At 32.6% G+C, this 13599-nt stretch overlaps 2 protein-coding genes across 2 annotated transcripts; both read left to right on the plus strand.

The window, feature by feature from the left end:
- Window positions 1–4981: 4981 nt before the first annotated feature.
- CYP712A1 (cytochrome P450, family 712, subfamily A, polypeptide 1) lies at window positions 4982–6909 on the plus strand. The gene is made up of 2 exons (XM_089717478.1): window positions 4982–5950; window positions 6051–6909. The coding sequence occupies exons 1-2, from the start codon at window positions 5042–5044 to the stop codon at window positions 6675–6677; spliced, it is 1536 nt and encodes a 511-aa protein (XP_089573604.1). The 5' UTR covers window positions 4982–5041; the 3' UTR covers window positions 6678–6909.
- Window positions 6910–8192: 1283 nt separating this feature from the next.
- On the plus strand, window positions 8193–9977 carry LOC105634758 (3,9-dihydroxypterocarpan 6A-monooxygenase). Its single transcript, XM_012217668.3, has 2 exons — window positions 8193–9211; window positions 9344–9977. Exons 1-2 carry the CDS (start codon window positions 8288–8290, stop codon window positions 9974–9976), a joined length of 1557 nt encoding a protein of 518 aa, XP_012073058.2. The 5' UTR covers window positions 8193–8287; the 3' UTR covers window position 9977.
- The last annotated feature ends 3622 nt before the right edge of the window (window positions 9978–13599 follow it).

The following is a 13599-nucleotide window of genomic DNA, read 5'->3' on the forward strand; positions in this document are numbered from 1 at the left end:
TCTCTCTACAATATACTACACTCTCTACTTACTCTCTCTACAATATACTACACTCTACTCTATATTATTCATTTATTTTTCTCTACTCAACATTTATCTCTTATTAAGGTAATTATTCTCTCTAATTTTTTTTATTCAATTTTCCAAATTATATTTTATTATCATATAATGGCAAGTGGAGGAAACTCAAATTCGGGTAAGGGCAAGGGAAAAATTGGAGAATCATCTATCCCTACAAACGACATCTATGATATGATTCCCGACCAATTTAATTTTGAGGGTTTTCCAAATGAAAATTTGGATATTCCAACTCAAGAATCCGAATTTAATGAGCAATTTCAAGAAGATGAAGAGCAAGAGCAAGAGCAACGAGCAAAAATTGTTACAAGAGCAAGACAAAGTTCCGACATATTCTCCATTCATTTCACAAAAAAATTCAAAGGTGAGAAAATGTATGATGTAATTTGCAATTATTGTGGAAAATCTTATAAATTTAAACAAGCGGGCGGCTATGGATCATTTTGGAAGCATTTGGAGGCAAAACATCCAACAAAAATAGGAGTTGATCGGTCTCAACAACAAATTTCCGGGTACACTTCTAACCTTTCTTTATTTAAATATTCTGAAAAAAATACAAAAAGAAGAATTAGCAAAAATGATTTCTATGGAACATTTATCTTTTAGTTTTGGTGAAAAAGTAGGTTTTAATAATTATTGTCAAAAAGCTTTAAATCCTTGTGCTAAAAGAGTACCAAGAAATACAGTAAAACGAACTATTATTTCTTTGTATAATAAAGGAAAAAAAGAATTAGAGCTTTTATTTTCTCAATTGAAAATTCGTGTTTCAATTTGTTGTGATGTTTGGAGTGATCATTGGCAAATGCATTCTTATATGGGTATTACATGTCATTGGATTGATGATGATTGGAAAATTCAAAAAAGAATTATTGGTTTTCGTGTTTTTGATGATAAACATACTGCAAATAATATTTATAGAGTAATTGTTTCAATTTTAGATGAATATAAGTTGAAAAAAAAATTTTTTTCAATTTCATTTGATAATGCTTCTGCAAATACTAGATCTATTATTGAACTTAAAAGAATTTGTGAACCAAATATTGGTGGTAAATTTTTTCATATAAGATGTGCATGCCATGTTTTAAATTTATGTGTACAAGATGGTTTAAAAATTCTTGATTGTTTTATTTCTCCAATTAAAAAAGCTATTTCATATTTATGGACACATCCTCAAGTAATGAAAAGTTGGGCTAAATTTTGTAAAGAAAATAATAAAAGACCAAAACGTTTTCCAAGGGATGTCCCAACTCGTTGGAATTCAACATATGAATTACTAAACGAGTCTTTTTCTTATAAAGAATTATTATGTTTTTTTGTTACTAATAATATTGAGGATATTAATTTATATCCACAAAATTGGGAGATTTGTGCAAAAATTTTAGATATTTTAAAAATTTTTAATGATGCTACCTATAAATTTAGTGGGGTTTATTATCCCACATCTAATTTATTTTTACCTATGTGTATTAATATTGTTACTGCACTCCAAGAATTTCAAAATGATGATTTATTAAAAGATTGTATTTTTTCAATGAAAAAAAAATGGTTATCTTATTTTAAAAATATACCACCTCTTTATCTTGTTGCTATTGTATTTGATCCTAGATGTAGAATGGATGTATTATGTGATTATTTGACTATTTATTATGATGTATTAAATCTTGATGTAGAAGATAATGTTAATATAAATGTAGTAATGCATGAAGTTAAACAAAATATTATGCAATTATATAATGAATTTATTCAAGTTTCTAGTTCATCTACATCTACTTCTATTTCTACTTCTTCTCAATCTAATATTCCACAATTTTCAACACAAAGGGTAAGTGGTGTTGGTGTTGCCCAACAAGTTTTATTGCAAAGACAAAAAAGAACAAGGGAATCCAATTCTATTTCAGAATTTGATAATTATCTAACAACTTCTTTTGAGTTTGGTGATGATTATGCAGATGCAGATTTTCCAATTTTAGATTGGTGGAGTCGTCACGCAAATACTTTTCCAATTCTTTCTTTACTTGCAAAACAAATTTTAGCAGTTCCGGTCTCCACTGTTGCGGTTGAACAAGCTTTTAGTCAAGGAGGTAACATACTTGATGAAACACGATCTCGTATGACACCCGATTCATTAGAAGCACAAGCGTGCGTGGATGATTGGACCAAAGCCGAACTAAGAGCCCAAGAAAATCCAAACGAAAATGAAGATTTATTTGATTTATACGATGGGTCCTCAACGGGAACATCAACCGGTGGTGCAAATAGCGATTAAGGTAAAAGGGGTGACATTGATATAAGGTAAGTAAGAACTACGTGGGCTTTGATTCCTCTAAACCCCAAGAGGATACGTAGGCAACTTAATTTTTTTTTTTTTTAAAAAAATTAAGTTCAAGCCCATTTTTTTTTTTTTCAAATTATGTTCAAACTTAAAAAAAAAAAAATTCAGTTCAAATTTTTTTTAAAAAAAATCATTATGTTCAAACTTAAAAAAAAAAAAATCAATTCAAATTTTTTTTAAAAAAAAATCATTATGTTCAAACTTAAAAAAAAAAAAATCAGTTCAAATTTTTTTTTAAACCGGTCTTAAAAATTTGAAATTTTTTAGGTGTATTTTTAAATTTTTTATGTTCAAATAATTTTTTTTTAGTTGGTCTTGATATTTTAAAATTTTTTAACAGTATTTTTAAATTTTTTATGTTAATATAATTTTTTTTTTTTAAACCGGTATTAAAAATTTAAAATTTCAAATTATGCGATTCGCCGGAAAACCAATCGGAACCGTCGGTTTTGTAATCGGATCGGAACCGGAACCGGAACCGGAACCGGACGGTTCCAAACCGGAACCGGAACCGGCCAATTTCGGTTCGGTTCCGGTTCCAGCTTTTCTGGAACCGGAACCGCCGGTTCCGGAACCGTGGCCATGCCTAGGTTAAATACTTGTTTCATTCAAATTAATTAAATTTTTTTGACCTAGTCATGCCCTTTATTTTTTTCATCCTGAAATTTCATAAATTAAAAAGTTAATATCTTTTTTTATTATCTTAAATTAAATAATTATTTCTACCGTACACTCCTAATTTGAATTGTTTAAAAGCTACAACAGAGCTAATAATTAGTAAAACAACCAATATTGTATGGTAGACCTTAAGGGCTTGCATTTGAGATCATAATGAACTCTCTAATCCTTAAGGCCTTGATTTTAGTAAAAATGAAAATTTAAAAACTTAATGTCAACAAAATAAAAAAATTCAAAAATTTAATGGATAAAAAATTCGATAAATTAGGTTAAATCTTAAATATGCAAAACTTGTGTAATTAAGAAAATGAAACATTAGGTGGTTTAGATTCGAGTGATGAAATTTAAATAATTCATGAATTTAATAAATTTTTTTATTTGGTTGAAAGAATGTAACCGATATAATTGATTAATTTCATCATGTCCTCAATTTTATTATTCCTTTGTTCTAAAATATGAATCATTTTATGTTGATTGTTTTGTCTTAAAATATAAGACGTTTTGAGTGTTTTAAGAAATAGTTTTTTTTTTTTTCTAATTTTATCCTTATATTAAGTATAAAAATCATCTTCTCAAGTCACTTTAGTTTTATTATAATTCAAGAGAGTTGATAGCTTTTTTAATCTCGTACAAAAATCTTAAACGATTTATATTTTTGAACAAAGAGAATATTTTGAAAGAGAGTTCGTACCTGAAATGTGAATTTCAACGTTTTATATTAATAATAAAATTTAAAATATTTAATTTTCATTTTAAAAAATAACATTACAATCCCTATATTTTATTTTTCAACCAAATTATGAATTGTGAGATTTTGCGAATTTTACGATTTATGAACTTTACATTTTATAGATTTTGTGAAGTTCACGAGTTTCACGTTCAATCGATACAAATAATAAAACAATTAAATAAAACATCAAAACGCATTTTTCAAAAAGATTTTAAAACTCAATCCTAATTAATATATGGCCACACCCTACAAACGCATGAGCACATCATTTGTACTCTTTGAAGTTTCATATTTAGCCAATTATTTTCCTTTATATATTTATTTTATATAATGTATGAACTATGAACTTTCATAGGCTGATGTTTCACTGTCATGATTATATATAATCATGCATTCTATCCTATCTTCAATAATGCAGAGACTACATCACACACCACACAAAAATATCAGGTGGTCCTTGAAGATTTTGTAATATGTCATCAATCATTATTAAGGACAGTGGCAAGAACAAAAAATTTATTTAACTAAATATTAAAAATTGGAATTTCTATTAATTAAACCCATCCTTTCTAATTATGAAATTTAGTGTTGTTTGTTTTCATGATTAAGACCCAAAATAATCAAATGGCAACCCCCACTTCCATCTGTTGTCATCTGTTTTCTAATTGAAAAAGTGTAAGGACCAATTCAATATTTTAACATCTTCTAAAAATTATTTTTAATTATAGTAATAAAATTGAAATGAATCAAATTATTCTAAACAGAGTGCTAATAGTTTTGTAACAAAATAATCTCACTTTATTTCTTTTTCTTTTTACCAAGAGATTATTTTCGTTTTTGGGGATTTGTGACGGTCATTTTTGTAGAGATCATCCGGTGAATTCAAGTATGTTTTACCAATTGAATACTCCTCGTGATAAAAATCATATCGCTTTTGATATTGATTTCAATTACTTTCATAGTTATTTATTTTTAATTTCAAAAAAAATTATATGTAATTTTTAAATATAGGAATCAACCAAGACTTGAATTTTAGAAGTTTCCAAACACACTCCGACAGAAAGAAAATATTTGAAAATGATGTTCTAACAAGTAAGTAAAAAGCAAAGCATATACCTATTTGCCAATTTCCCATCCCAACTCAATATAAAAGCATTTGCTATAACCTTCATATCTAACAAACCAAAACCAAGTATTATCTAGAGTCCTCTCTTGAATTATCCATGGCCCTGGGTGACATGTCGTTTTATTATCCTCTCTTTCTTATTTGGTTCATCACTGCTTTTCTAGTCCACTTGTTCATCAAATCATTCAAACCTCCTACCCAAATCCACGCACCACCAAGCCCACCGGCTCTTCCACTTATCGGCCACCTCCACCTTATTGGCTCCGTCCTACCCAAATCTTTCCAAGAGCTAGCTGGCCGGTATGGTCCACTGATGGAGATTCGCTTAGGTGCATCAACTTGTGTTGTTGCCTCTAATGCTACAGTAGCTAAAGAAATATTCAAAACCCATGACCTAAATTTCTCGTCTAGACCTGAATTTGGTTCTTCTGAATATTTCATTTACAGAGGTTCAAGATTCGTCACTGCCCAATATGGCGATTATTGGAGATTCATGAAAAAGTTAAGTATGACCAAACTCCTTTCTGTGCCTCAGCTTGATAAGTTCACTGACGTATGTGACAAAGAAAAAGTCAAACTTGTAGAATCAGTGATAAGATTAGCAAAAGAAGGAAAAGTATGCGATTTAAGTAAAGAACTTACTGCTTTAACGAATAACACTATTTGCAGAATGGCTATGAGCACACGATGCTCCGGCAGCAATAACGAGGCGGAGGAGATTGAAGAGTTGGTCAAGACTTGTTTAAAGCTTACAGGGAAATTAAGTTTAGGTGATGTTTTAGGTCCTTTAAAGATTTTTGATTTTTCAGGGACAGGAAAGAAGTTGGTTGGGGCATTGACGAAATATGATAGGCTGGTGGAGAGGATAATGAAGGAACATGAAGAGAAGGCTAAGAAAGGTCTTGTAGGGGAAAAGAAGGATTTGCTGGATATATTATTGGAGATATATAATGATCCTGAAGCTGAAATTAGGTTGTCTAGAAATGACATCAAGTCTTTCTTGCTTGTGAGTTCAGAAATTACTATCATTCACCTCTAGATACATATATATCTGTCACCACATTTTATGTTTTCATATTCACTTTCTGTGGTGTCTATGTGTGCAGGACCTTTTCTTTGCAGGCACAGATACATCATCAGCAGCAATGCAATGGGCAATGGGGGAGCTCATAAATTGTCCAAGAGCATTCAACAAACTCAGGGAAGAAATCAACACAGTTGTGGGACCAAACAGGCTAATAAAAGAATCAGATGTGCAAAATCTCCCTTACCTTAGAGCAGTCATTAAAGAAACCCTAAGACTTCACCCATCAGCACCACTAATCATACGAGAATGTGCAGAAGATTGCAAAATCAATGGTTCAATCATTAAAGCCAAGACTCGAGTTCTTGTGAATGTCTTTGCAGTAATGAGAGACAAAGATTCTTGGGCAAACCCAGGTGAATTCTTGCCTGAAAGATTCATGGAAAGTTCAAAAGAGAAAATTGGAGAGCATCAAATGGAATTTAAAGGACAGAATTTTAGGTATCTTCCATTTGGGAGTGGAAGAAGAGGGTGTCCTGGTGCTTCACTTGCTATGTTAGTTATGCATGCAGCTGTTGGAGCACTGGTTCAGTGTTTTGACTGGAAAGTTGAAGATGGTGATAAGGTTGATTTGAGACTTGGGTCTGGATTCGCTGCGGAAATGGCCAAACCACTTGTGTGCTACCCTATTAAAGTTCTGAATATATGAGTGCGTCCTGTCCCAACCAAAGTGAGGTACTTAATCTATGATAGAATCAATTAAGTTGTAATAAAATGTGGATAAGCAACTGGCTAAATTGCTAGTTGTTTTTAGTCTGTGTTGTTGAAGAATTGTGTTGATGATTGAAGAGTTGTGAAGAATCAAGACAAAATGTAATTATCTTTGCATTAATTTGCTTGTTTCTTTTTTTTTCTTCATATATATATATATATATATATATATATATATATATATATATAAAAATTAAATAAATAATAGTTAATTAGTATTAACTCTGTGTATAAGCATATAATTTCAAGAAGTTTTGACTATATTAATTGATTAATTTGCCAATGTTGATGAGTTTTTTTTGCTTGGAGACGAAGGGAGGTTGATGAATTTTACTGAGTATGTGTTCATTGAACTTGCACATTATTTAAATCTCTTTTTCAACTTGACAAGAGTACTAATGTCTCCCATCCTCACTACACTTCACAATGTAAAACGGATCCTCCTGATATGTTTGGGAAGTTATTATCCAGCTAATTATTTTTGTTTTGAAACTTATCCATGAGGTATTTATACTCTCGCAAGTCCGTATTTATTTAGCTGTCAAACCTAATTAATCTTTTCTTATGATCAATTTATCTACCAGATATTTCGATATATATCCATTTAATAGTTTACAAAATTTAATTAATTTTCATACGCCGAGTTAGATTAAGTGATAAAATAGTTTTAAAATCAAATATGCATTGTTTCCACATATATAAATATGTACATGTAAAGATTCAACTTGTGATATCATTTAAGTGATTAAAGACACACGTTGATTTATCAATAAATCAAGAGAGAATTGTGGGCATAGGACAACCAAATTGAATGTACCTAAATTAACTCAATATGATAATGTTTTATTAGGTGAAGATGTTATGAGCACGATCTTGTGTAAGAATAAATTTAACACTAGCCATTAAATAGCTTGTCATATAAGTAAAGACTTATAACAGTCAAAGCCTATTTTATTGGGCAGATTATTCACTGCATTTGGGGCATATTATAATCAATAATTTCCCAATAACTCAAAATTGCAAGATTTAAATGTGCCACCCCGGCAGCTCTTGCATCAATGGCTCCTTAACCTTTGGGCATGAACATTATTAGCCAACCCAAAGCATTATTTGTACTGTCTTTGAGCCGCAACTCCAGGCCCTAGATCCCTGGGGAGTCTTCCTAGTCAATACCTTAATCCAATTTCAGTACTCCATCTCATTTTTCAACTTCTTTCATTTTTTTTAGTACAATAATCTGGGATTTTAAAATGTAAAATTTCTTCAACCTTTGGAAAAAAATGTATTTCTTGAGAATGGAATTTGTATTCTCCATTCCAACTAAATATCTTATTGGTCAAGTTGTTTCAAAATTATTACACAAAGAATAACCAGTTTTATATCTCAACTTTCACATGGCCCTATGATTAATTAATTTCAACATGCTTCTAAAAAAAAAAAAAAAAAAATCAAAATGAACTTGCATGCAAATTTCCAAGCATAGATTAATTACTATATAAGTCCATCTTCAATATACTTCTCCAGAACAGAAAAATCTCCCTTCTACCTATGCCTTTCATTGCCATGTCCATTTACTATTACGCCTTCCTCTTCCTCTTTCCCCTACTTTCCACATTTTTACTTTGTTTTCTCATTAAAAAACACACAAACCGTAACGACAAAGTCCGACCACCGCCAAGCCCGCCGGCTCTACCCATTCTCGGCCACCTACATCTCCTCGGCACTGCATTTCCAAATTCTTTCCAAACGCTAGCCCGCCGCTATGGCCCTCTTATGCAGTTACGTATTGGCTTTTCAACTTTTGTTGTTGCTTCAAGTGCAGCCATTGCTAAAGAAATCTTCAAGACCCATGACCTTACTTTTTCTTCCAGGTTTGAAATGGGTCCAACGGATTACAATATATATAAAGGAACTGGATTCATTACAGGTCCATACGGTGCATATTGGAAGTTCATGAGAAAGCTCTGCATTACCGAGCTTTTCGCTGGAGCTCAATTTGATCGGTTCAAAGATATAAGAGAGCAAGAGACGATAAATCTCTTAAAATCGATAAATGAATCGGCCATTGAAGGAAATCCCTGCGATTTGAATGTGGAATTAGAGAATTTTACTAATAATATAATATGTAAAATGACAATGGGCAAGAAATTCAAGAATATTAATGGTGATGGTGAAGCTAAGAAGATGAGAAAGTTGGTTACCGAAATTATGGACAGCGGAGCCAAGTTAAGTGGTAACGAAGTGTTTGGAGTTCTGAAGAAAATTGATATTTTTGGACATGGAAGAAAGCTTAAAGAGGCACTTTGGGAGTATGATAAGGTAATTGAGGAGATTATGAAGGAATATGAAGAACATTTAGGGAATATTGGAGAAGATGAAGAGAAAGATGTAATGGATATTTTGTTGATGACTTACAGGGATATAAATGCTGAAGTGAAGTTAACAAGATGTCAAATCAAGCATTTCATTCTGGTAAGCATATATTTCCTCTGATAAATTTCAAGTGTTAATTTAGAAATTTTCATTTCGTTCTGATAAATAGTTACTTCTCCTGTTCTATTTCAAGTGTTACTTTAGAAAATTTTTTTAAAAATTAACCTACAGGAGCTATTTATGGCAAGCATTGACACTGAGTCAGCAGCAATACAATGGGCCATGGCAGAGTTAATAAACCATCCAAAGGTTTTCAAGAAGCTAAGAGATGAGATGGAGTCAACTGAGAGTGCAAACAAGAGACTAGTCAACGAATCAGACGTCCCAAACCTTCCCTACTTACAAGCCATAGTTAAAGAATCCCTAAGGCTACACACTCCATCACCAATCATATTTAGAGAAAGCACCAAGGCTTGCAAGATCAACGGCTATGATATAGAGTCAAAGACTAAACTTTTGATCAATGCCTATGCTATAATGAGAGATCCTGAGACGTGGCACGATCCTGATAAGTACAAGCCTGAAAGGTTTTTGGTGAAGTCAACAGGAGAGTTTGACCAATTTGAGATGGAAATGAAAAGGCATAATTTTAGTTATCTTCCATATGGAGGAGGAAGGAGAATGTGCCCTGGTTCAGCTTACGCTTATACACTTTTGTACGCAACCATTGGAGCTTTGGTTCAATGCTTTGATTGGAAAGTTAAGGATGGGGAAAAGATTGATATAAATGTTTCTACAGGCTATTCAGGAGCTATGGCTCCTTCTCTATTATGTTACCCAATCACACATTTTAATCCTTTCTAGATAAATAATTGGACTAGCCACACAATGTGATCTGTTTCTGTATTTTATAAACTTTTTCATTAATTAAATCTAATTAAAACCTTTTAATTGCTTATGAATATCGAATTATTATCATTATTTTTTTTATAAGCCGAGAACTTTATTAATAGTGAAGAGGAAAACAACTTGAGCTCAAGACAACTACACCTGAGCCAAATAGACTCACCAGGGCACATTCTTGTAATTGATTATGAATATCAAGTTTTTATTGCTAATAAAAAAAGGAAATTAGATATTATTTTCATGGACAATGTGTTATTTATAAGTGAAAATATAAATCTACTTATAAAGCATGCAAAAAAAAAAAAAAAGGAAGAAATTAGAATAAAGAACCCACCTGAAACGAACCCAGATTGCTGGATTCGAAGTCCAAAGTGCTAACCACTATGAGAAGGGAATCATCGCAAAGTACAAACCCACACAATCAGCACGTGAATATTAATTGTTAGGGTTAAAATAGCAATAAGGGAAAGAATTGATTGGGGAGCAATTAAGAAGGAATAAAAGTAATTAAATTACTCCAACTTGTTTCTCCTTTTTAATTTAAAACTTCAGAATACAATAGGTTGATTGCTTAAGATTTTGTTTGTTTCTTGATAAATTTTGAACTACTAGCCTTTCATAGCAACAAACTACATGCTTTTTACTTGATTAATCTTTTGATGATAATGATAATTAAGACAATAAGATATAGAGAAAGAGGCAACTTAAAATTTTATGTAACATATGGAGTTTATACTATTGGAAGGTTACCTGAGCATGTAGGCACCCGCGCAAATAAAAAAATACTGCCAAACATTCGTTATGCATTAATTTTAAGTTGGTGTATGACATAATTTTCGTATTTCAATTAATAATTAGACATGACATTATTGATTATTATTAGTCCTAAAGGGCAAATTGCGGTATAAATTTATTTTAGGGCTATAGGCTAATAATTTTATCATCTAGTGTCTTATAGCATAGAAAGAATCTTGTCAAGAATGACTATGAGAGAAAGGTGTTCCAATAAGGCTTATAAGACTATATTTGGTTTTGTAAGAACTTGGATTTGGAAGAAAGCTTGAGGAAGTTGAAACTGCATTTTGGCACCATGATGCAGAGGATCATACAAAGCAGAGCAAGAGATACAAGGAAGATAAAGAAGGAAACAAGTGAAGGAGATATCGAATGAAAGATTTGCCTGATAGTTTACTTCAGATAATGAAATTGACTAAAGAAAAACATCAAGGCTTTTACCCTGGTAATATATCATATCCTTAACTCATACGAGTGAAGGCTAAAAATCATTCAAACTTCCATTTCATTCTTTATCAGCAATCAATTGTACTTGAACCATTTCATTTCTTAGAAAATAAACACCTCTCAAAATACTATATTCCTATATTCAGCCTATACTCCTATGATGTATTTGGTATGATGTAGCTAAATGTCTATTTGGTGTTGAATAAATTAGAATAATAAAACTCTAATTTATCAAGAAGAAGAAAAACACTCTTAAGAACTATCTAACAAAATTGCAAAGAAGAAGAACACTTAAGAAAGCTTTCAAAACGCTTTTATTTAAGCTTTGATCCTTGGATAATAAAACTCAAATACAAGGGGGGTATTTATAGATTACAAGAATCAATCTACACCATTCATTAAAATAAACACAAACTAATCTAGACCATTGAGATTAAAGAAATACTACCTAATTTTCACCTAACTAAAATGATGTAGGCAATGACATCAAATTAATTTGGTGTCCTAACTTTGACCTAACTTTGAATTTCAACAATTGGGCTAATATTGATCTTTAACACTCCCCCTCAATGTTAGCCCCCCATTCTTTGAATTACGTCAAGTTGACAGCGGAAATGTTCAAACTTTCCAACATTCAAGCTTTTTGTAAGCAAGTCCGCAATTTGCTTATCTGTTTTGACTTGCCTCATCTCAATTTCTTCTTGCAGAACTTTCTCTCTAACAAAGTGATAATGTACTTCCACATGTTTAGTTCTAGCATGAAAAACTGGATTTTCCGCTAGACGAATTGCTGATTGGTTATCACAGTACAACGGAACTGCATAATCTACTGGTTGATGTAGATCATTCATCAGTTGTATCAGCCAGGTGCTTTCTTGAGCTGCCACTGCTGCTGCTCGATACTCAGCTTCTGTGGTTGACAATGATACCGTCGGCTGTCTCTTACTACACCAAGAAATCGTTCCAGAACCAAGCTTAAACAAATACCTAGTTGTTGATCTCCTGGTATCATGATCTCCCGCATAGTCAGCATCACAGTAACCAACTAGTTTGCAATCTTTACCTTTCTTGTACAAAAGACCATAGTCAATTGTACTCTTCACATATCTTAGTATTCGTCGAACTACTTCCAAATGATGCTTCTTTGGATTTTGCATGTATCGACTCATCACGCCAACTGCATAAGAAATGTCAGGTCGAGTCAAGGTTAAGTAGATCAAACTACCTACCAATTGTCGATACATCGTTGCATCTTCCAAATCTTTTCCTTCATGTGTACACATTTTGGCATTTGGTTCCATTGGCGTCGAAATTGGCTTGCACTCGAGCATTCCAAACCTCTTCAATAAATCTTTGGAATATTTTTGCTGACAAAGAAATATCCCTTCTTGTGAACGATCAATCTCTAGACCAAGGAAGTGCTTGAGTTGTCCAAGTTCCTTCATTTGGAAACGGACTGATAAATTCTCCTTTGTCTGAAGAACTTCTGCCTCATCATCACCGGTTATGATCAAATCATCCACATACACTAGTATGATAGCTAGTTTTCCTCCATTGGCTTTGACAAATAAGCTAGAATCTGCAGGTGTTACTGAATAACCACTTTGAGTTAGAAATTCAGCAATCTTACCATACCATGCCCTGGGAGCTTGTTTTAATCCATAGAGTGCTTTCTGTAGCTTACACACATATTCAGGATGATCTTGACTCTGGAAACCCATTGGTTGAACCATATAGATCTCCCGATCCAGCTCTCCATGAAGAAAAGCATTTTTAACATCCATCTGCCATAAACTCCAATCTTTGTTGGCCGCCAGTGCAAGTAGGACTCGTACTGTTGTAAGTTTCACCACTGGACTAAACGTTTCATCATAGTCTAGTCCATATTGTTGAGAGAAACCACGCGCTACCAATCGTGCCTTGTACCTCTCGATTGACCCATCTGGACGACGCTTTATCTTGTAAACCCACTTACAGGATATGGGTTTCACATCTCTTGGCTTTGGTATAAGTTTCCAAGTTTGATTTTGCTCAAGTGCAGTAATTTCTTCTTTCATAGCTGTCATCCATTCTGAACTCTGCGATGCTTCTTCAAACGTCTCAGGTTCTGTTACAGCTTCTTCTTTAATTATAGCTGCATTGGCGTATTTGGGATTTGGCTTTCTAGTTCTTGTTGATCTTCGGAGTTGAGATTGTGGAGTTGATTCTTCCGGTTCACTGGACCCATCTTCTTCATCTGGTTGTTGATATACCCCAGTTTGCCAAGGATTCTGGCTTACTGTTTGTTCATCATCATTCTTCCATGGATCTTCAACTTTTTCTTGACTTGATTGAATTTG

This window comes from Jatropha curcas, chromosome 2 (genome assembly GCF_041381405.1).
Source record: "Jatropha curcas cultivar XTBG-Jc1 chromosome 2, XTBG_Jcur_1.0, whole genome shotgun sequence".
Lineage (NCBI taxonomy): Eukaryota > Viridiplantae > Streptophyta > Magnoliopsida > Malpighiales > Euphorbiaceae > Jatropha > Jatropha curcas.